General features: G+C 46.1%; 2 protein-coding genes across 11 annotated transcripts in view; one reads left to right on the top strand and one right to left on the bottom strand.

Moving 5' to 3' along the window:
• Window positions 1–3,913, top strand: part of SLC66A2 (solute carrier family 66 member 2) — an 88,555-nt gene extending 84,642 nt beyond the window's left edge. For all 3 annotated transcript variants that reach the window (XM_074987566.1, XM_074987565.1, XM_074987568.1), the window contains one exon: window positions 74–3,913. In XM_074987566.1, coding sequence (XP_074843667.1) covers window positions 74–281 — 208 coding nt within the window. In that variant the 3' untranslated portion in view covers window positions 282–3,913. The remainder of the gene's footprint in view (window positions 1–73) is intronic.
• Window positions 3,914–8,697: 4,784 nt separating this feature from the next.
• The window catches only part of KCNG2 (potassium voltage-gated channel modifier subfamily G member 2), a 79,196-nt gene continuing 65,361 nt past the window's right edge, over window positions 8,698–22,532 (bottom strand). For 7 of the 8 annotated variants that reach the window (XM_074987557.1, XM_074987558.1, XM_074987556.1 and 4 more), the window contains 2 exons: window positions 19,346–19,423; window positions 8,698–10,910 (listed from right to left, as the gene is read on the bottom strand). In XM_074987557.1, coding sequence (XP_074843658.1) covers window positions 10,092–10,910; window positions 19,346–19,423 — 897 coding nt within the window. In that variant the 3' untranslated portion in view covers window positions 8,698–10,091. The remainder of the gene's footprint in view (window positions 10,911–19,345; window positions 19,424–22,532) is intronic. The other variant, XM_074987562.1, reaches the window with a different exon arrangement.

Genomic DNA, 22,532 nt, shown 5'->3' with positions numbered 1-22,532 from the left:
CCAGTCAGCCTCAGGAGGTTCCTCAGTCACACCCTCTTTAATTCTTCTCTTCTTTTTTTGTTCCTTTTCATAGCGTCAAGATGGTGCTGATGTGGACCAGCGGCGATACCTTCAAGACTTTTTACTTTATTTTGAACCAGGCTCCTTTCCAGTTCTCCATTTGCGGCCTCCTTCAGGTCTTTGTGGACATGGCCATTCTCCTACAGGTTTACTTCTACAGCTACTACCCTCAAAAGCCAGCATTGCACACGACACATCCAACCAGTACAAAGGCACTCTGAAGCATGGAGTGGAAATGGCTACAGATCAACAGTGTTGTGAAGTCTGCCTTTGAAGCTTTTACTTCCACTTGTAAATACTATTTTGATGAGTTGAAAACAGAAGCGAGAAGAATGTGTGTTTGAAAATATAAGAAGTTAGGGTTTTTTTTAAATGGTTTACCTCTGGTTTCAGATTCATTGTACACAATATGTTTCTGGGGTGAGGTAGACAGTCTGTTTATTTTTTGCATATGCACCTACGAGCCTTATACATTTGTGTGTGTGTGTACACCTAGGTCTGTATAAATGCAAGGGCTGGGTGTTTGTGTTTTTAATGCTATTTAAAGAAATGTTAAACCACAGAGGAGATGATAGAATATTTTGTCTGAATCTTTTAGCTATTTATATAAAGTATGTCCATTGGAAGTAAGTTTGGAATAGCAGAGTTAGATATTTCAGTGGTGTATGAAGGTACTGTCAATTTCAAATAAGATGGGTGCAGTGGGTCAGGATGGTGGGATGGGAGAAAGGGACTGAGACAGGTAAGTGAGCAACCTACAGTAGACCAGTAATCGCCAGTATAAAAAGTGAATGTACTGTTTATGCACACACACTGCTGGATCGGTGTGGCAGTGACTAGATCAAGATGAGGGGTAGTTTCAGGGAGGTTATGGTGTGGGTGACACTGTGGTAGAATCTAAAATAGACAGAGCTAGTTACCAGGTGGGATGAAGAACGAATTAAGGGCAGAGGGAGTCTAACATAATTAAGTAGCCTTACTTTGAAACAGCTGCTTTCAGGAAGAGAATGGGTCCCTTTCTGAATAGGGGTACACAGCTGGGTCATTGATGGTGTGTGAGTGATTCACGGTGGGTTGGTGGGATTGCTACAACAGTGCTAATGGGTCCAGTATATAGGGATTGCCAAGAGTGCCAGTGAAAACTTCAAGTAGTGGTTGAGAAATAAGGAAATCCAGGAATAAAACTATGGCAATTAAAATGGCTTATTAAGGTTTGGAGAGGAGAACAATTTGAGGAGGAGAAGTGAAGTCATAATCTAGAGAGCAGGCCCTGCTTTCTAAAAATGTAGTTAGACATTACTATTACTGAATGCCGCACGAAACCAGTTTGTGCTCTCTCTCTCTCTCTGGTGTTAGCCATGCATGTAAATGCTACAAAAGAAGAGATGTGAAGAGGAGAATAATTTGTTTTTTCACTATTTAAGATCTTTCAGGCTGTTTACTTTATGAAAGACAGATACTAGCCGCAAGGGAAACTCAAAAAGCTGGAGGGCATATAATGTTCTATATAATCTAAGTTGTGTGTTACGTATACTTTGCCAACATCAGTCGTCATGCCGTTTCTGAGAACTGGCATGTCTCTAGCAGTGCTAAGTAGAATACAGTTTTAGGGTTCTGCTATTCAGCCTGTTTGCTTCAGCCATTTGCCAGAATGAGCCTTTCCTTGACCTGCAGGAGATGAATACAGAGAGATGAGTGAGTCCTGGAAACAGTTTCTGCGACCGCCTTCTTTGAGAGACTCTGTTTTTCCTGCCAGGTACATGCTGCCTTGCTGCAGATACTGGCGTTTGGGGCAGTGTTAGCTTTCCAGTGAGACATTTTGGTTTCTGAGAACATTCCAAAAAGAGAATGATCTTAAATAAGGCAACAAGTCTGGGAAATCACATCTTCTGTTTTCAATCAGGTATTCTCGCTAATTGGCTCTACCACACATTAGGTGTGGGCCATCTTCCTTGGGGGAGAGCTCGGGGGAGATATTCTTATGAAGCGACAAAGCCTGTAGTCGCAGTACAGTCAGTTCTATCAGGGATGTTTGGTTTAGGATAATTGACACCAATTTGTCCTTTGCTGTTATGCTTTGGCTCTCCTTGTTTCTGAATTCGTAATCTTGCTCTAAAATAAATCCCAGATTAGTTGTCTTGACCTCTGGGATCCCACCCTTCATGCATTTCTTGAAGTAGCTGTGCTTCTAGGAGCTAAATCCTGTCCCAGTGGCAAAATTCTCATTACCTTCAAAGGGATCAGGAGTGGGCTGTATGGGTGTGGCACAGTAGCGTGTGTTCACCTGGAGCCTCAGGTTTCTGTGGAGCGGCCTCTGAGCCGATCATGCTGAGCACTGCTGGTTGAGCATCATGTTGAGCTGATCATCCTGAGCTGTCATAATGAACTTCCGCAGGATGGCCAGGCGGTGAGCGCTGCTGGATGCAAAGGAGATTGGTACAGCCCACAGTAACAAGCCGGAACGTCTCCGTCTGTGGTGTCTGCAGGAGACTACCTGGACCACTGGCAAATCAAACTCAGGACAGTTGTTCAGTCTGAGGGCCTGGCATAGAATGATATGGTCAAACTCTGACTGGGCTGCTTGTTTGACACCATACTCTCTCTTATGTCTGAAGTGACCTTACAAAGGCGATGGATGTGGCAAGGCAGGCTCCAAATGTTTTATTCCTCTCCCTTTCTCAAACGTTCTAGGGGTTAAAAGAACATCTGGGCTTTTCTCTTTTTAATGAAAAATGGAACGATTGTCCTTTCTGGTGTACGCCGCTTAAATGAAGATTGTATTTTTACTTGTATACGAACACTTTCGGACACATTTTAGTGGTTTGGTTTTTTTAATAACTTGTAGTAATAAGATTTTTGTACTTACTTTTTTTTTTCTTTCTTTCTATTGTTGAATAAAATGGAGGTTGTAGTGTTTAAATGGCTGCTAAGGAATTGTTCCAAAGGTCTCTTGGCCTTGTGTTCCAGGTATTGCTGAAGCTGAAATTAACATGATTTTTCCCTTACTGCTTTTGGGACTCTTTGATGTGCAGGTACTTAGCAGTTTGTCTTCAGTACCAAAAACAGTATGCTCTGTGAACATGATTCTTTCATGCCAGTGCTGCAAATGCTGGAAGAGAAGCCGGTGAACTAGTGTCTAAAGTAGTTTTCTATTTAGAGCATTCAGAAAGTTGGGATACTTGGCCAGGAACTCTCCTGAACTTCATCTTGAAAAATGCTTTAAAAGCAAAGTGACAGAACTTTTTCTATATAAGGCATTATCCGTAGCAGTGAGCACCTCAGAATTAAGAAATCAATGACTTTAAATATATCTTTGCTGAATGTATGATACATTTTTGTGGCACTCGCATTCTTTTATCAATTGCAGTGATTTAAAAACAGCTAAATAAATCAGTTATAAATAGATTGTTGTTTTATATTCTGCTCATATGTAAGAGAGGAATTTTATTATTTAAAGACTTTGTATTGTTTATCTGGTCTGGGACCTTGTCCTGCTAACTGTCACTACAAAGGGCCAGCAGGCTTTGGTTGCTATATGAGTAATCATGCAGCACACAGTGACTTCAGATTACAGGTTAGGACTGTGCTTCCAAATATCTGAGGTTCTAGGGTGGATAAACATTATTTTTTTTGTGGGGGAGTAGGCGGGGGGGAGAAGGGAGGAAGGAATACAAAATAGACAAATCAGATATTTAAAAAATTTAAATTGGATTTTCTTTATTTAAATAATAATGAGCTTTCTTTGAAAAATAAATTGGTTTAAAATGAAATCTGAAGTAAATACAAGATGTATTAAAGGCCTAAACTACTTGTAATCTCTTAAAGAATTTAAATAAAGAATAATTAAGCTTCATCCATGAGCCTCTGTCAATATTTTTTCATTAAAAGTTGCCTTACAGTGTGAAGAAAGAATTTGGGGCAGGGGAGGAAGTGTGGAATGTAATTGTTTTAAATCAAGCTTTACATATCAAACAATAGGTCATGTACTATATTGTGGGGAGGAGGAGCTGGGGAAGTAGTTTGCTGGATGCAAGGGATTGGCAAGGTCAGCACAGCACTGGGGCACGGCCTCTGAGTGCAAGGGACACTATCTTGCATCTCATCAGGATCATCCCCTGAGCCTGACAGTGTGGGCTCACACGCCCCATTTTATAATTTCCTTCTACAGGAGCCGTGCTGAACTCAGTTCTCATCATTTGAATACTCAAGACTCCACCAATCATTCACCATTTCCTAACATACAATTAATAAGAATATGAAAGTGTTAAGCTTTGTAATGTGTTTAAAGATATGTATCTGAGTAGTGTGTCATTCTAGGTAGCCAAAGCTAGTATAAAGATAGTCTAGTTGTAAATGGTTATATCAATGAATGAGAATGCACCTTTATGTAGAAAAGAACTGACTTATAAATGGAAAAGTTGCTTAAAATCAGATGATTTTAAATCAAGGCTTTCAATTTTGTGATGTAAATCAATCCACCCTGCTGGTGGCTGTCTCCCAGCTCTCGCATGGCCTGTCTGTGTGACCTTGAATAAACCTTTACCTCTGCGTGATTCAGTTCCCATGTAGAACTTGAGAGATAGTAAACAGCTGTGTGATGGTCATGCCATGTGTTATGAAAATTGGTTATAAATATAAATACATATAACTCTGTGATGCTTTGGACTAAGTACTTCATGTAACCTATTCATTTTAATGTTACAATTGCTGGATCTGTATATCCTATCTTGGTGTACCATATCATTCTTCTGTGTGAAGTTAGAAATACAAAATATAAGTCTGTTTATAGTTTTAAATGTGCTTATGAGAGCCATTACTCCCACCAGAACTCTAACGAGTGGGTAATCAACTTAACGACAGCCTCATTTGTCCTGTAAGTCTAGAAGGTGTTTGGTGCTAGCAAAACATGTGTCCATACCACCTAGTACTGAAAGCCATTTTAATCCAGTGTTTTTTCTGTGGGGAATGAGGCAGGGTTATAGGGCAAAGGTTTCCCACCCTATGTGAAAGTTTATTTAAGCAGTGGGAAGCTATCAGTTTTTGTCTTCTGACTGCCTTTAAATCTGCTTGCCTGAGAAAAAACAAAGTAGTATGAAAGGCTGTTAACCCAAATCTGAGAAGAAGAATGCCTCTGCTTTGAAGATTTTACCTGACATGAGAACAGCAATTTAGGGTAAGAATCTACACGTGTTAAGTTTCCTAGTGAAGTAAGAATGAGCTATGTGTTTTCTTTTCAATTTAGTGATTTCCCTTGATCTGTCTGTTTTCACTTACAACCACTTAAATCCTACTGTGTATGCTTAATGCAAACATTTTATTTATGTTCAAGTCCAGTGTAAGTAATTATTACCTGGAGGATGCTACCATGGTCCATATCTTCCTTTAATTGCTAAAGGGGGTTTACTTGGTGATCCCTCTCCGTGTAAAACTTTTGCACAGAGATGGATAGATATATTTGGGGGGTTGATTTCCTGTGTGCTGTGCTCTAGAACTGCATCGTCCTACACCTGAAGTAAATCAGTGTCTGCATTGCATTGCAGGGGTGCAGTAATCCCAACTGTGTGCCCTGCCTGTGGGAGACCAGAGGATCTGGCCCAGCAGAACAGGGTGATGGGACACCCCATACAGCAAGAAGGTGGATGTCAGTGGCATGATCAGCACATGGGGAAACAGCTCAAGGGGTCTTTTATGGTCAAAGCTCATGCACCCGATTTTGCTGTAGCACTGCACCAACCCTCCGTCTTTGGGTTTTGCTATAAAATGTTGAGCACTTTAACATAGTTATGTGCTTAAATTATCAACACTATCAGCCCAAAATGTTCAAATTATGTATCAGTTATCTTAAAAACAAAACAAATAATGAAACTAATAAATGTGTGGCTTTATTTGCTTTTTGAACCTTTTGAGTTCACATTTTTGAGATCTTACGTCGGCAGCTGTAAGTGCGAGACGTTTACTTTGGTTTTTAAAAATGAAAGCTGAAATTCCCTGCGTCACGTAACTCCTCAGGCTGAGGCTTTAAGGATGACGACATATCCTCAGACTCACAATAAAGGCCAGGGTTTGAAACACTGAAGTAACCAGTTAGGCATACATGTGCAACTCAATTAACCTGGCATATGAGATCTCCTAATGTGTTCATGTTACAGTGGGTAGAAGTGGGAAAGAGGGCATCCATCAGAGAACTTGGCAACTCTGGCCATTTGTAGAAGAGGTATTAATGTTTGTTTGCATTCTTTAGGAAAGAGCATGCTTAGTAAAGGATTCAATGCGGGTAATTCTCTTGTTATCATGGTACTTTAGAAACATGTAGTACACATGAAAAACAGGAATACCTAGCAGCGTGGTCAAATAATTGCAGACAGAGGGTTAGGGAATAGCTCAGATTCACCAATGGAAACATCTGAATGAAAATGCTCCCAAAGCACTTGTATGCAGTATCAGAGATGTAGAAATATAAAGCCTTTTATCTGGTTCCTGATCAAATGGTATACACTTAAGCAATGACAACACCTATTACTGAATAAAAATCACTCTCCTGTGGGTGTCTCCTGCCTCATACTCAGTTCAATAAAACTTGTTGATAAGGTTTCCAAAATAGTTTGGTTAAAGGGTTCCTCCTTCATATTTTCCTGGCCTGTCACCTCAATATGCAAACAGAACCTTTATTAAAAGCCATGCTTTATGTAACAGGAGTAATATGTCTTTGCAGTAGTTGATTTATTAGTCAAAGAACTGCATGCACGTGGTAATTTAATTACATGGCTTTTGAAACTATAAGATACTGTCTGTGGTCTGCCAGTACATACTAATCATTGCAGCTCAACAATACTACTTTTGTGACCGTAAGCTAAAAAGTCATTATTTTTCTACCTTTCCAGTGACCTTAGCATTTCAGGGTCCTTACTATTGTGAATACCTATCACCCAGCTGCTAGCGATAGTGATGGATTCTTTAGAAACAGCTAAAACCACAGACTAGTTTAATACCAGTGTTTGGTCCATAAGGGGCTCTTGCTAATTGCTATTTGATAAACCTCCAAGTGCATAGGGTTGTTTTTGTTTTGTCGGGGGAAAAAACATGATATGCTTCCTCTTTTTCTCTCTCTCTCTCTCTCTCTCTCTCTTTTAAAAAAGAAAAAAAAAAAAAAAGGAAAAAAGCAGCAAATATTTCTAAATTCATGGACTTCAGCAGATACATTGATAACCCTCATTGGGTCAAGTGCCATCTTCAAATCCATTGTAAACTAGCCCTTAAAGTTTGTGTGATCACTGGGTCCAGAGTTTAGCATAATGTATAAACAGCCTGTGCTGTTGATGAATTAAGAAATGATTTTCTCTTTTGCATTCAGCTGGTGTATTTGTGAACGGCTTGAATTTAAGTTTTGCATTAAGAATACTTTAACACTCTTCATCGCTTCCGTACTGCACAGCTTGATTTTCCATTTTAGCAAGCTCGGGTGCTGTGCCTTGAAGATGAACCTTGGTAGATTTCAGATGTGAAAATCCTGGGCCAGTTTAAAATAGCAAATTATACCAGTATGTGGTGATTCTCCAGCAGTATGAAGCTTCAGTCTAATTTACCGCTGTAAGCTAGTACTCAGAGACCTCGTGTGTGGCTATTTTCACTGTAGTGCTCTGGAAAGAACCATAGGGCTAGTAGTGTGGCTGGTTCACTACTGATCCCGCTAGCTCTCTTAAATAGCGCACTGCTGTGGGGACGCTGGCAGCAGTTGGCAGGCATGGAAGAGGGCAATGGCGTTTGCTCCTTTTCTTGTAGGAAGAGACAGTATATAGCTCCTAACCTATTACTAACTTTCACTGCTCCCTAGCAGCCTATGGAGGTTGGGGGGGATGTGGGGTGGGAGGGCTAATCTTGGTGAAACTTAGTGCATGGACAAAACCAGCATGACATTTCTGTGGCTCACATCAACATGGGGCTATTTTCACAGCTCAGATGTGAGGCTCAGCAGAGACAAGGAGAAGTCCTTCCCCTACCCGCTCCCCCGGATGTTACTGTGCTGCCTGTATGGCCTTGGGGGGGGGGTCTGACAGGCCATAATTCTCTTTGAAGTCAATGGGAGTGGAAGGTGCCCCTCCCATTCCAACCCCAGCCCCGGGGCTACTACTCTTTTCAGAAGCATCCACGTTCAAGGCATCGAGGCCCTTTGCTCCTACTGCTCAAGGCTGCAGCTGCCAGTCCCCTGCCCTGTCAACGGAGATCTTGGATGCCCATGGTCCCAGCAGTCAGGCCTGCTACTGTTGCTGCTGCCCAGGCTTCTGCTGCCAGCCCCACATGTGAGGTCACAGCCACCAGCACTAGAACATGGGGAGGGACGCAGACCAGGGTAAGTGGGAGGGGATGCAGGTGAGCACCATCAGTCCAGAAACTGTTCCAGAGCTACTGAATGACAGTGAGCTCTGAGGAGGTTTGCAACCAGCTAGCTCGAATTCCCATCCCGCCCCCCCCGCCTTTTTTTTTATATTGATTTTTTTCCAAATTTCTGCTCTGATTGTGCTGCTAATGACTGTTTGACACTAGTCAGGGCGAGCAAATTGCTGCGATCAGGTGTGAGGCTCTTGGAGCACGTGGCACCACCTCGAAAGGGAAAGAAAAGCCGGTACAACAATACGGAATCAAGTTACAGTTTTTATTAAAATAAAACAGCCTTTTACATCTTTCCGTCGTCTGCGAGTGTAGGGTTATTCTCCTTGCCGCTAAGCCGAGGTGGGGGGGTGGGGGCACGAGTTGGAAACACCTGTAATAACGTTTGTTCCTTTCCTGACAGCAGCAGCGGTACAGAAGAGGGCAGTGTAATGTTCCAACAGCGGTAAAGAATGAGCTGCCCTGGGATGGTATTTTTATTAACTGTTACGCAGTATTAGGCATATGTCAAGATGTCCGTGACAGGCTGAACTGAGCCAGCTACACAGCTCACGGGAGACTAACAGCATGGGGTGCAGTGCTCATCGATGCACATGATATGGAAAATTTGATTCCATGAACAAAAAATGAAAGGGAGTTTGTGGCACAGACTTAGAGAATCAGTCTGTGGAAAGACTCCCCTGGACTCAATGGGTTTGAAGCAAGCCTCTTCAATACCGCTGCAGAAAACTCGGCAGACATGAGCGTCTGCAACTCTTCCCAGCCTGCCTTGCTGTAAGTATATATTCCTGCTGGGCTGGTGCTTTAGATTTTTGCTTATAAGTTAAACAGTCTTTTTAAAACACAGGAAGGAGAAGGCAAAGAGGGGAACGATTTCTTTGGAAGAGCTATGCAAATGACAGCAACAGCAAACAAGCTGCCGTTCAGTATTGTCAACAAAGTCGTCCGTGTATAAGTCTGTCATCAGGGCGAAGGGTGCAAAGGCTAGAGGGGTAGAGATGCGTGTTTACTAAATAATGCTTAAAGAGCAAGAGTCCAAGACAGACCTGTCAGCAGGCAACCCAGATTATGGTTCCCAATTTAAAGAAAAAAAACCAAAACACTATTAAAAGCCAAGGGACTATGGATAAATTTGCCCTTCTGCTGCCCAAGGCAAACCTCTCACCGCCTCTTTCAACTGTACCCTTTTATGTATTGAGATGTATGCCCTAAGGAGGGGCCTTGTAAAGTGAATCCATTGTGCATCAGGGAATAAGGGTTTGGGGGTCATTCTCAGCACACAGAAGCTTATGTACAATAAATGGCACCCGTATTTCCACCACCAATGGATAGTCTTAGGGTAACTTCTGTCTCCCCATTTATTTGTTAGTGGACATAGCGGAAACCTGGCTTAAGCAACTGTTCCTTGGGGGCTGCCCCAATTCCATTGCTCAACAAAAGTAGCCTTCTACAAAGGAGGGAGCAGAACTGCACTCCATGTTTTTAGACACACTCGGGTGCTCTTGTAGGACCAGGTTACTCATAAGGCCAGTCTCTTGTACAAGTCTCACCGTGTACCCTGGTTTATGCTAGTTTCATAGGCTTTTGTTTGCAATCTGGAACTCTTCCATTCACTAGTTCAATGCTATTGGCTAAGTCTTTTGCCATCAACAACTTTGCTTGTCTTCCTGGTTCATTGCTGGCTGACACCACTCTCCAGTCATGTCTAGTGAGGAGGCGGTGGTTCCTGCTCCATGAGAACTGTCCACCATTGGGAATTTGGTGGTTTCCTCAGGCTGGTACAACTGTCTGCTTGCAGCTCGCTGCTGTTGCTCCTTTAGCTCTGTGTAGGAGCGTGAAAAAGTGTGGAAGATGGAAGTGACTGGGAAAGCCATCAGTAAAATACCACTTAAAATACTGCTCAGGGCTACTACCTGTCCCGGAATGCTCCGAGGTACCATGTCTCCATAGCCTACAGTCGTCATGGAGATAACAGCCCACCAATAGCTGGTGGGAACACTAGTGAATTCTTGCTTGGCTCCCAGTTCACGCTCTGCTAAATAAACCAGTGGGGAAAAGAGTGCCATGGCAACACAAAGGAAGAGGACAAGGAGTCCAAATTCCCTGGTGCAGCGGCGCACAGTGAGTCCCAGTGTCTGCAGCCCCAGGGAATGGCGCGCCAGCCTCATGACATACAGGATGCGGAGAGCCCGCAGAAAACGCAGAACCAGGCCTACTCGCTCCAAGTACTTGTTTCCCACTCCACTGCCAGGCTTGCTGCTGCTGTTTTTGGCAGAGACCATATCCACTATCAGAGAGATGTAGAATGGTAAGATGGCCAAGATGTCGATGATGTTGAGAGGGGTCTTCAGGAAGGCGCACTTGCTTTCCGCCTGAATGGAGCGCAGGAGGAACTCAAAGGAAAACCAAGCCACGCAAACAGTTTCCAACACAAAGATATCGTAGCACTTCTGAGAACATTCACCCTAAGAGAAAGGGGAGAAAACAGAAAAGAATAAAAGGCTTAGTCAGAGAACCAACACATAAAAGTTTAACGGTGCTTCTAAAAGACACCCTCCAAGAGAGTTTAAAAACTTATCCAAATGCCTAATCACCACAAAGAAACCACAGAAAATGTTTAGAATGGGTAATTTAAAAAGCAGAATAATGGATAGCTGGGCAGAACGTTGATGGCTTGACAGGCAGTTGATGCAGACTTGGAGGTCTGCATTCAAAATGTGCACTGGTGAACCACTGGCACCCTTCTGCTGAAGGCCCTTTGTGCCAGGGTGTGGAAGTGTGCTCCCATTGTCTTAATAACTCCACCTCCATGAGAGGCAACAGCTACAGTGGCAGGAAAAGCTGCCCCATGGATGTAGCATTGTCCTCCCCAGCACTTAGGCTTGTATAACTACTTTGCTCAGGGGTGTGGGTTGGTCACACCCCTGAAACTATGCCTAGACTAGGTATAAACAGTCAACTTCAGATCCACAATTCTAGTGATGCTAATTGCACAGTTAAAATTGATTATACCTGCACTCAGCTAACTTATCTGTCTATACAGGGGAAGGTCAGCAGGAAAGCTTCTCCCTTTGACTTCTCTTACTCCTCGTTTGTTGTGAGGAGTACAGGACTCTATTGTGACCCCTGAGAGCTCGATTTCGTGCTTCCAAGTGAGACATGTGACATCAAACCTTTCTTCTGTGGTAGTATAGATGTAGCCTGAGGGATGTACTTATCCCAAGGTAATTCTGTAATGTAGATCAGGGCTGAAGCTAATATTCAAGTCCAGCATTGAGCTGTGTGTGACTGCATGTTACTAGACACCGATTATGACGATGCTAAACAATGGATGAGTCACACTGTGCATTGAAGTTTCATGTATAAATAAGTCACAGAGTTTGATTTTTAATACATAATTGACTTCCACTAATCAACATGCTGTTTATAGCTGGCTTATGACAGTCTATAATGTTTTTAAAGGAGGACCTAGGAGGAGAGGCTGAGGGATTTGGGCTTCTTTAGTTTACAGAAAAGACTCGGGGGTGATTTAATAGCAGCCTTCAACTTCCTGAAGGGGAGCTCTAAAGAGGATGGTGAGAAACTGTTCTCAGTGCTGTCAGATGGTTGAACAAGGAGCAGTGGTCTGAAGTTACAGAAGGAGAGGAGTAGGTTAGATATTAGAAAATACTATTTCACCAGGTGGGTAGTGAAGCACTGGAATGCGTTGCCTAGAGAAGTGGTGAATTCTACATCCCTTGAGGTTTTTAAGTCCCAGCTTGACAAGGTGCTGGGTGGGATGACTTAGTTGGGGTTGATCCTGACTGAAGCAGGGGGCTGGATCATGGCCTCCTGAGGTCCCTTCCAGCCCTATGATTCTGTGATGTGCTTAGAATAGCCTGTAACATTATTCATAGTTTACTCCTAAGGGTATTTCTCAACAACAACAAAAAATTAAAAATTCTGTGCACAATATTTTAAAAATCTGCAAATTTTATTGTCCAATAAATATGCTGGCTCCAGCATGGAAGGAAATGGGAGAGCACCGTATAGCTCTCCCCAGCCCCTCCGTCTCTGAGATGTGGACTCGGTGGTGGGGTTGCACCCAGCCCTGATATATGCAAGGACAAGAACTGTCCCAGAAGCTTCCCTGGGCCCTACCCTTCCACATGCACCAGGTGTGGGCAGGCAGGGTACAAGAGAGAGGAGGGAGGAAGGGGAGAAAGCTGGGAGTAGTTCTGATCCAGCTCCGGCTGCAGTGCAGGGGACGAGGTAGTTGTGTCTTCCCAACCAAGCTGCGACCAGCAGCTGAGTCCAGCACAGGATAGGAGCCATGAGCTGGGTCTTTCAGGATCTAGTCCCATGCCCACCCGGTGATTCACTTCGTCGTTGGCTGCCCTGGGCACCCAAAAAATACTATTGATGAGGTCACACGATCACTTGTGGCTTTTCTGCAAAAGTCACTTTTTCTGTGGGGAAGCAAAGAATTCCGTGAGGGGCATAAATTCTGTGCATGCACAGTGGTGCAGCATTCCTACAGGAGTAACAGGTGTAATCTGCTTTATTAACCTTCCATTAAACGTACTTGGAACAGTGAGTGGTTCTAAAAGAAAAAAATAAAAAGCACCCTTGCGCAACTTTTTTCTGTTTCTGAAAATGATGTTTTTAGTGATTTACTTTCTTAAAACTAATCATGCCCAATTTCCCTCATACTGTTATAGTCAGAGAATTATTTGAAAATTTTTCTTCCACTGCAGATCAGCTTAATGGAAAAATTAGACTTTTTTATTCACAAAAGCTGTAAACAAACTAACCTTTGTGCACTTCAGCAACACAGACTAATAATGATGCTTGTCCTTTGATTGCTAATCTCACCTCCCGAGTACAGTGCCAATTCACAGCTAGAGTGTTGCTATTAACTTTCATCGTGGTGACATTCACCTTTAGCAAATAAACAGACACCGATTTACTTAGGATCACAAAAGCAGCACTAGCTGTTCTCACTTTAACTATTCATGTCAAAAGGTTGCTGTTTTACAGGAGAGGATATTTATTTAGCACCAGTATGAGATCGCTTATTTGAGTGACTTCAGGCTCGTGCATGAACTTTTACGTATTAATTCCTGTGGCTGAAAACTGTACTCAGTTAGCTTCGTGGCTCATCCGATGTTAAATTATAGTTGGGCTGTATTTATCACCCATATAAATGTCCTTTTTCTGGCCAGTGTTTACACTTGGGAAATAGTCAGTTCCTGAATGCCAAAATTTACTTCTTGATCTCTAGAAGGCCCTAGACCAGCAATTCTCAAGCAGGTGGCAGGGGCCTGGAGAGCCTCAAAGCCCCAAAAGTTGTCTTGCTCTCTCCACCACCCCTCCTCCCCACCAGCAACACATACACTTGGTGGCGGAAGTCAGGAGCCCAGCTCCCCCTCTCCTTCCTAGCATTTTGAGGGATGTGTGTGAAGGGGAACCTCCGAAGGTTCCTAACCTAGGTTCCACTGGCACACAAACCCTGACCGTTAATTGGAAATTTTTTTTTTTTTTTTGTGTAAACTGCCTCTAGTAGCTGAACATTTTTTTTTTTTTAAAACCTCACAGACATGGCACCCAGCTGAGCCAAAAAAAAAGTCTTCCCTACCTTCAAGCTCCAGCCCTCAGCTTAGGGAGAGCAGGGCTAGTTGATTTTGTGGGCCCTCCTAGGTACAGGTGTGGGACCAAAAAATGGAAGGGGGGGGGCGGGGTCAGTGCATGGGAAGGCTGTCGGGGGGGGGGGGGGGGGAAGAGAGACAGCGCAGGAGTGAGCATGAGGTGTGGGGGCTGGGCCAGAGGGAACATGCAGGAAGGGTATCGGGGGGGGGGGGGGTGGTCTATGCAGGAGCTGGCTGAGGTGGGGTTCTGCAAGCGGGAGTGGGGGATTGCCTGCTGGGGGGGGGGGGGGGCACGCTGCTAATTGGCTGGGCAGCACCTGACTCTCAGCTTAGAACACTAGGCACTGCCCCCTAGGCCTCTGCAAGTGGGCCAATGGGCATGGAGATGGGGGCGGGAGGGAGGTAGAGGGGCGTGCCTGCACAGAGCCCATGGCCTGGATCCAGACACAGCTTGCCTGGCTCAGGCCCGCAAAGCTTGGGGGCGGGGGCAGGCGCTCCTTCCCTGCTGTAGCGGTGAGCTGATGCTGGCGCTCCATTACCGCTTCTCTTAAAGTAATGACAGCTTAGGCTAAGTTAACCCAGTGCAGTGGTACATCTAAGAATACTTTTATTCTAGGTAATAAATACCATTACCTGCATTGATGCCATTATTTATATTTTTAGTTGTGACAGCAACCACCAGTGCGTACAATGCCTGGCCTAGTGGCCGCCCCCCCACCCCCACCTGTAGTTTCAGGAGTAGATAGATCACCAAGGTGTGGTGAGAGCAGGGTGGGGGCCCCCTACGGCGTTATCCAGCCCACGGCTTGCTTTGATCTGACCCAAAGGCTTGAGGTGTTCCCCACAGGGTGCAAACTGGAGCCACCGCAATTACTGAGGCCTGGGCCACTCAAATTTTGAGGAGGATTCTGTGGATGAGGGGAACCAGAGGGAACACATTCAGCAGTGGGCCTGTCCAGGACATGTCGTACATCGCTACCCAGGCTCCGTGACTCTGGTTTGGGTACGTACACAATGGTTGCCACTTCGAATTGAAGCATCTGGCAAATAGGTCCATGGGAGGATAATCCTAAACCCAGAAAAACTGACTGCAACACATCTGGGTGAATAGAACACTCGTGGCTCATGCAGGGCCTGCTGAGGTGGTCCACTGTGGTATTTTGGACCCTTGGAAAGTAATGCGTCTGCAGGAGAATTTCTTACTGAATGCAGCACTCCCCATGCTTGAGGGGCACATGACAGAGGAGAGGAGCATGCAGCCCCCTGCTGTTGATATACTTGGCTTTCATGTTGTCTGTGCTCATTGATATGCAGTGCCCCTACTAGGTTGTCCCAAAACACCTTGCATGCCAACCTGATCACCCTGAGCTCTCGCCCATTGATGCGAAGTTCGCCGTCTGATGCACCCCAGAGAGCCTGAGTCCAGTACTTCCCCCGCTAAACTCCCCAGCCTAAAGCTGAGGCAGCGGTTACCAGGTACAGGAAAGGTTAGGGAGGGGTCCTGAATGCCTCCCCACCCCCGGCACCCACGGTCCAAGCGTCCAGCCACCACTACAGCCACCAACACCTGCTGTGGTAACGTCATTTATTTGTCTATGGACATTGCTGCAAGCCACAACTGGAGGGGATGTAGTCAAAGTCTGGCATGTTACACCACCAACGTACAAGCTGCCACACGTCCCAGGAGCGTCATGCAGCATCTGGCCCTCCTAGTGGGAAACCTGATCATGTCCCTTATAATGCTGGCCATAGCCTGAAACCTGCTCTCTGGTGAGCACAGAGTAGCACACACAAAACCCTATTTTTTGAGTGGGGATGAGCATTAACTTTGTCCCATTTAGCCGGAGGCTGAGACTATTGAAGGTTTGGCCAATGAACCTCATGTGCTTATGGACCTGGGCCTATGAGTCAGCCAGGAGCAGGAACAATGGGACATTGTGCCTGTGGAGGAAGGCTGCAACCACTGTCATGCACTTGGTGAAAACCCTCGGGGCTGTGGCCAGACTGAATGGAAGAACTGTGAACTGACAGTGACCTCTGTTCACCACAAATCTTAGGAACCTCCTGGGGGCAGGGAATAGAGTGCAATGTGGAAATACATGTGCTGTAAGTTGAGAGTGGCAAACCAGGCCCCCGGCTCCAGCAATGGGATAATGAGCACCAGAGAGAGACCATGCAAAACCTGATCTTTTTCACAAACTTGTTCAGGCCTTGCAAGTCCACTTGCTTTTGCATTCAGGATTGGGAAATAATGGTAGTAAAACCCCTGATCCTGCAATTGAGGGGGAAACCTCCTGTATTGAGGAGTGACAATCTCCTGCCTGAGCAGACTCTTGTGAGAGGGGCCCCTAAAAAGGAAAGGGTGAGTTAAAGGGGGGGTTAAAAACTAAATTGGATAGTATATCCCCTTTCTCCCACGTGAAGAACTCATCACTCCAATGTTACACGGGGCCAGGCCGGGTAGAAGTGGGATAGGTGAAACAAAAACATAGGGCGAGCTCGACACATAACAGGGACTGGTGTGGCACACTCAACTGCCCCTTCAAAAGTTGGGCTTAGGTGCTGGTGGGGGGGCTGCTGGTCTAAACCCTCTGCCTATTTTGATCCCTAGGCTGCTGAGGGAATTGCCCAGGGGCGGGCTGGGGTTGAAATGCCTGTGCTGCATCACAGTAGCATAGAGGCCCAGCAACCTCAGAGTGGCTCTGGAGCCTTTAAGGCTGCGCAGCCTCTTCGCTGTTGTTTCTGAAACTCATAGTCGGCTCCTCGAAGGGCAAGTCTTGAAAGTCTGCTGCACCTCGTATGGGAGGCTGGAGCCCTGTAGCCATGTCCTCATTCTCACGCCCACCGCCTGACAACAAGACCCCTGTCACCGCATCAGCAGTGTCAAGGCAGCCTGCAAAGCTGCATGTGAGATTCTACTACAGCTACAGGTTTGGTGGCGTGGGACGGGGAGGAGGAGGGGGGATCAGATCTGTGAAGTTGAGAAGGGAGCAAGCTGTTTTGAAGGAGGGCTTGCTCATTAGCTATCCCATTCAGTGCCTAGTGTGCCAAGCTGAGCGCTTGGGCAGCCAGTTGAATAAACTTTTCTACCATATGAGTCTAGCTGTTTCGCCTCTCTGGTTTTGGGCAAGGGCCCCTGAAACTCCTGTCTCCCCTGGTGGGTGGCCACATCCATGACCAGAAAGTTGGGAAGAAGGTGGGTGAGGAGGTGCTTATGCTTCTTAGAGGGGAGTAAGTGCTGTCTTCTATTTTTCCTCACCTTGGGCAGGGCTGATGACAAGGTCTGCCACACCCTCTCAGCTGTCCAGGTGCTGGTCTTCATGAGAGGCAATGCCACTCTAGCAGGACCCAATGAGGACAGACTGACTGTCACCGGGTCACAGTCGTCCTTCACCTCCTCTGCCTGCCTGCACCTCCAAGCCCTGGGCCACCCCATGGAGTAGCTGCTGGAGGGCCCAGCCCTCCTCCAAGACCAGGAAGACCACTGATCACTTTGACTGGGGACAAGGATGAGGAGGCACCCACCTGCAATGTGAAGCCAATATCCATGGCTCTCAACAGATCCAGTGTACCTTCTCTCTGATATGAGTGGATCAGATGTGAGACCTGAATGTGTCATGCTGAGCCTGGAGTGGGCAGTGCTGAGCCCTGTCCCGTGTGGAGAGGAGGAGAATCTATCAACATCAACATCACCGGGAACCTTCCAGGCCCCACCAGTGCCAGCATAGTTGGCACCATGGTATTCGGCACTGAAGATAAAGGTGACAAAACCACTGGAGCTGAAGGTGGTATTGGTACCAAGGGCGTTAGTGCTGATGAGGACAGTTCTGAGGGAGGCAGCTGTTCTGAAGACCCATCCCGTGGAAGGAATCCCAGCAAGGCTCATAGTGCTGAGTGTGGTACCAGGGGAGCTCCCCATGCAAACACCAGTGATGGGGTCCACGATGGTAGGTAGATGAACTGCCCCTGGCGCTCATGAAATGTTCATGGGATCCAAAACAGCCGTTGTGGTGCCGGCTGCCAATATGGCAGCGACTGTCCTGGCATGGAGCGCCAACTCTGTCTGGAGGAAGAGTGAGCACTCCGACTCCTGCCTGAGCTGGAAAAATAGGAATTGGACTCCAACTCAGATGCCTCCAATGCCAAAGACCAAGGTGGTGCCTATCCTGAGGGCACCTGTGTCAACACCAGCTGGGACTGTGCCAGCGCCAGCACCAGCACCACAGTCACCAGTGGGGTAGGGGGCGTAGGTAAATGCGCCATCAGGGCAGGCTTTCCCCAGGATGGAGGATAACTCAACACCTGCCTCAGGGATGTGGTTCTCCTCAGCAGCAAGAAGGGTGCTGTGATTTGATGGAGGCTCTGTGCCACTCTGAAAGCCACCAGCACCAACGGCAGCTCCAGAAAGTGGGGACTGGACCTCTGGACTGGTGTTGCTGCTCAGCCCTCGGAGGATGCCCATGGTGTTTCTTCCTGGACAGCACATGGCTGTTCTCCCACAACACTGAACAGCGAGAGAGAGAACAGCCCGTTATGCCTTTTCTTTTTGAGAGGCACTGGGGACCGAGACTTGTGTCTCCTGAGAGGCTGAGATGCTGGCTCTTCACCATGGGGCCAGGCGCCCCTCTCCTCTTTTGCCGGCACGGCCAAGCTCAGTGCCTGTGTACTCCACACCAAAGATGTGCTCAGCCTGGCAGATGGTGACTTCTGAGGCTGGAGAGCTGCCTCCGTCAACAAGACCTTGAGGTGCCGAGCCCTGACCTTCCAGGTCCTGGGTTTAAAGATCTTACAAATCAGGCAGTGGTCCCGCTGGTGGCTCTTGTCCTGGCATGTCAAGCAGGCAGACTGTGGGTCACTCTTTGGCATGCACTTCCCAGAGTCAACGCAGACTGTGAAGCTTGTTGACATCAGCATGCCCCAGCGCCAAGGCCTTGAGGAGCGGGAGCAACCTCTCTACTCAGTCCCGACAAACTATTCTACTAAGATCTAAGTGCCACCCGCTAATTAATAAGACGGCTTGCACAAGCAAAGAGGAGTTCCAACAACTGATACCATGGCAAGAAGGCACCGAGCAAGGGACAGGGCGGGTGGTGCCTATATTGGGCAATATATCAGCACCATTCCAGGGGATGTTACATTGATCTGATGGCTGCCAGCTAGGGGAAAAACTTTCCAGCAACTGGGCATGTGCGCACGCGTGCACACACGCACGCACGCACGTACACACACAGGAATGCACATGAACAATCACTCGAAAAAGAATAATCTTTTACCTGATGAGATGAATAGCAGCTCTGAGCCTCTATTGGTAAAGCACTGGATGAGGATTCAGGAGAAATGCAGAAAAGGACCTGGGGATTACAGTGGATGAGAAGCTAGATATGATTCAACTGTGTGCACTTGCAGCCATGAAAAAACAGCAGAATACTCGGGTGCATTAGAAGGAGCATTGCAGCAGATTGAGAAAAGTGATTATTCGACATTGGTGAAGCCATATCTGCCATATGCATCCAATTCTGGGCCACACACAACAGAAAGGATGTGGACATACTGGAGAGAGTCCAGCAGGGGGCAACCAAAATGATGAGGGGGCTGGAGCATATGATTTATGAGGAGAGGCTGAGGGATTTGGGATTATTTAGTCGACAGAAGAGAAGAGTGAAGGAGGATTTGACAGCTAGGGGAGGGGGTGTCCAAAGAGGATGGAGAGAGGCTGTTCTCTATAGTGACAGGTGACAAAATGAGGAGCAAAAGTCTCAATCTGCAGAGGGAGTGGTCTAGGTTGGATAGGAGGAAAAACTATTTCACTAGGATGATGGTGAAGCACTAGAACAGGTTACGTAGGCAGGTGGTGGAATCTCCATCCCTAGAGGTTTTTAAAGTCCTGGCTTGACAAAGCCCTGATTGGGATGATTTAGTTAGGATTGGTCCTGCGTTGAGCAGAAGGTTGGACTGGATGACCGCTTGAGGTCTCTTCCAAACCTATGATTCTATGAGATGAAAGTTCAGGGCCTGGCTCTGGCACAGACTTCCTGGGTGGTTACTTGGAGCTAGAGCGTCACAGGTATTTAGGCACCTAACTCATGATCTGCACCTAAATCTCCCCATCCCCTATAAAATCAAGGTAATAATACCTCATATATTTCGTCTGTGTAGTCTGTCAACTCAAGGCCCAGCTATTCCTACTGACCAATGGAGCTCAGCAGATGGGGTATTCAGAGCTTTTGACAGTCTGACTGCATGTTGCACACCCATCTACAAGCAGGTGTTGCCGAAATACAAATAATTCGTAATTAAAAATGGATGTGTCAAATATCATTAAGTCTCACAGATTAAAACCAATGAATCACGTGTTCTACTGGTCTGTTCCTGATTAGCAAGTGCGTACATGACTTGAGTGTCTACACTCCTTATTTGGCTGTCATTTGTTAGAATAGGCACCTTTCAAAGTAAGATTCCAGTTCAGGTGCATTTGGGTTCCAGTTATAAAAACTACCCTGTTCAATGAGTTGAAGCCACTGTATTGTGTGCATCTGAGCAGCAGCATAAGAGCCCCCAACACAAAGCTTGGAAGGAGCAATGAAGAATCTTTTAACTCCATTCTTCTTATACCTCCGTAAATGGTGGATCCTGAGCAGCTGTGTTGCAATGAAGAGACGTGAGCCCAGTTGCACTGCAATACGAGGATGGAGAGCCTTGGAATTGTCAGCCTCACAAGGGGAAGTGCAGATGCTCTAGGAACAAGCCAGGTTCTGCTCTGTAGTCTTGCCACAAAAAAAAAAACCTAACTGTAACGCTTGGAATTTACCAAACACCTGCTTCGTATACACATGGCAGAGATAGAAAATAACGCCAAGGATTGTTTCCAATAATGGCAGCTGTGCAGCACTATAGCACATAAGTCACCAACAAAACTGAACTCCTCCGAGGCACAGTCCAAGCCAAAAGGCATTGGTGTACAGCTCGATCCTCTTCCATGGGGAATGCCATGAACTTGCACTTTTAGCTGACAGGAGCTGTTCCACAGATACTGGGTCATCTCCCAAAGCTGTGGAATTCTGACATATTCAAGGAGACACCCCCCGCCCTCTTGCCCCCCCCCCCGCCTTTTTGCACTACTACTACAATCACCTTTCCTGGAACCAGTGGAAAATTGAAGCATGAAGCACCGAGGAGCTGGGAGCCGGATTGTAATCCAGGATTTACAGCATCTGGGACAAGATGTATTCCCACCATACCCATCCCCTTCTGTCTTTATTTAAGCTTGTCCCAGTGTCCTATTCCAATATCACCCTCTCTCTCACACAGATCTTAAACCCTGTCAGTCTCCTTTTTAAAGTCTGATTCCTGGCAACCTTTTATGCTTATTTGCCTCTATTGATTTTATCTTTCTCCTCCACCCTCCCCCACCATCTTTTTAACCTTGTTTTCTCCTTCTTCTTTCCACTTTGTTGCTTCTCCTTTATTGTCCCATTTTTGCTTCCCCGCTGCCCTGGTCCCCAGCTGCATTTTTTTGGTAAAACAGGTACCTGTCTTCCCAATTTTTTTTTTTAGCTGGTCTTCCTGTTATTCCTTCTTTCCCCCTTTACCATGTGATCTAAAGGGAGGAAGTGTCTCCCTGCCTTGCCTCTAGCTGTCTTTACCATCCTGCTGGTTGCTTGCCATTACCTTTGCACCAAAATACAGAAATGCTTGCACCGCCCAGAGACAGCATCTCAAGGCGGCACTGGCAACTCTGTGCTCCTCCTTCACTGATAAAGGCACAGGACAATGGTAACCCGTCCACCTGGGTGACATCGCAACAGGATATGGGAAGTCATCACATCAAAGCCGATTCTATTGGTTTCCACACACAGGCTGGACCCAAATGGGAGAAGCTGTTGTGTTCTAGATGGACAAAGTTTGCCCCCTGTAGCCTCTATTCAGAGCACCATCAGCTAAGTTAAATCTCAGGGTGAAGTCATCCCCCTACCTTCTTACTGATCTCTGTATTTTCCATTTGCATCCAGGAGCAAAGTGCTGGAGAGAGACAGCAAGAGGGAGAACATGCAAGCAGTGGTTGCTGCCAGTGAATGAGAAGTTTGACATTTATCACAGTCCATTTCAACAAACATCTTGCTTACAAATGACCTGTCAGCTGAGTCTGAACAGCAACCAAACATTGTGATTCACAATATTAAGTTAGTGCTAGATATTGGCTTTGATTTCCTTTTTTGTGCCAAACTACCTAGGCAAGATTGGCCAGGATTCTTCAGAGAACTGCACTAAAAGGGGTCAAACTCATAAAAGGCCACTCAGCTATTACAGTAAACATTCACGTTCTGCATTTTTATGGCTCTCCCTTTGCTTTATCACAATAACTCAGCACTGCTCCTTTCATGTTATAGGCAACTCTGGGCCTGAGTCTGGAAGATGTTGAGCATCCCTGAAAGGTGTTGAGTGCACTAACTCCTACTAGAA

Source organism: Carettochelys insculpta, chromosome 2 (genome assembly GCF_033958435.1).
Source record: "Carettochelys insculpta isolate YL-2023 chromosome 2, ASM3395843v1, whole genome shotgun sequence".
Lineage (NCBI taxonomy): Eukaryota > Metazoa > Chordata > Testudines > Carettochelyidae > Carettochelys > Carettochelys insculpta.
Note: the sequence above shows the minus strand (reverse complement) of the source record. Positions and strands in the feature narration are given on the sequence as shown.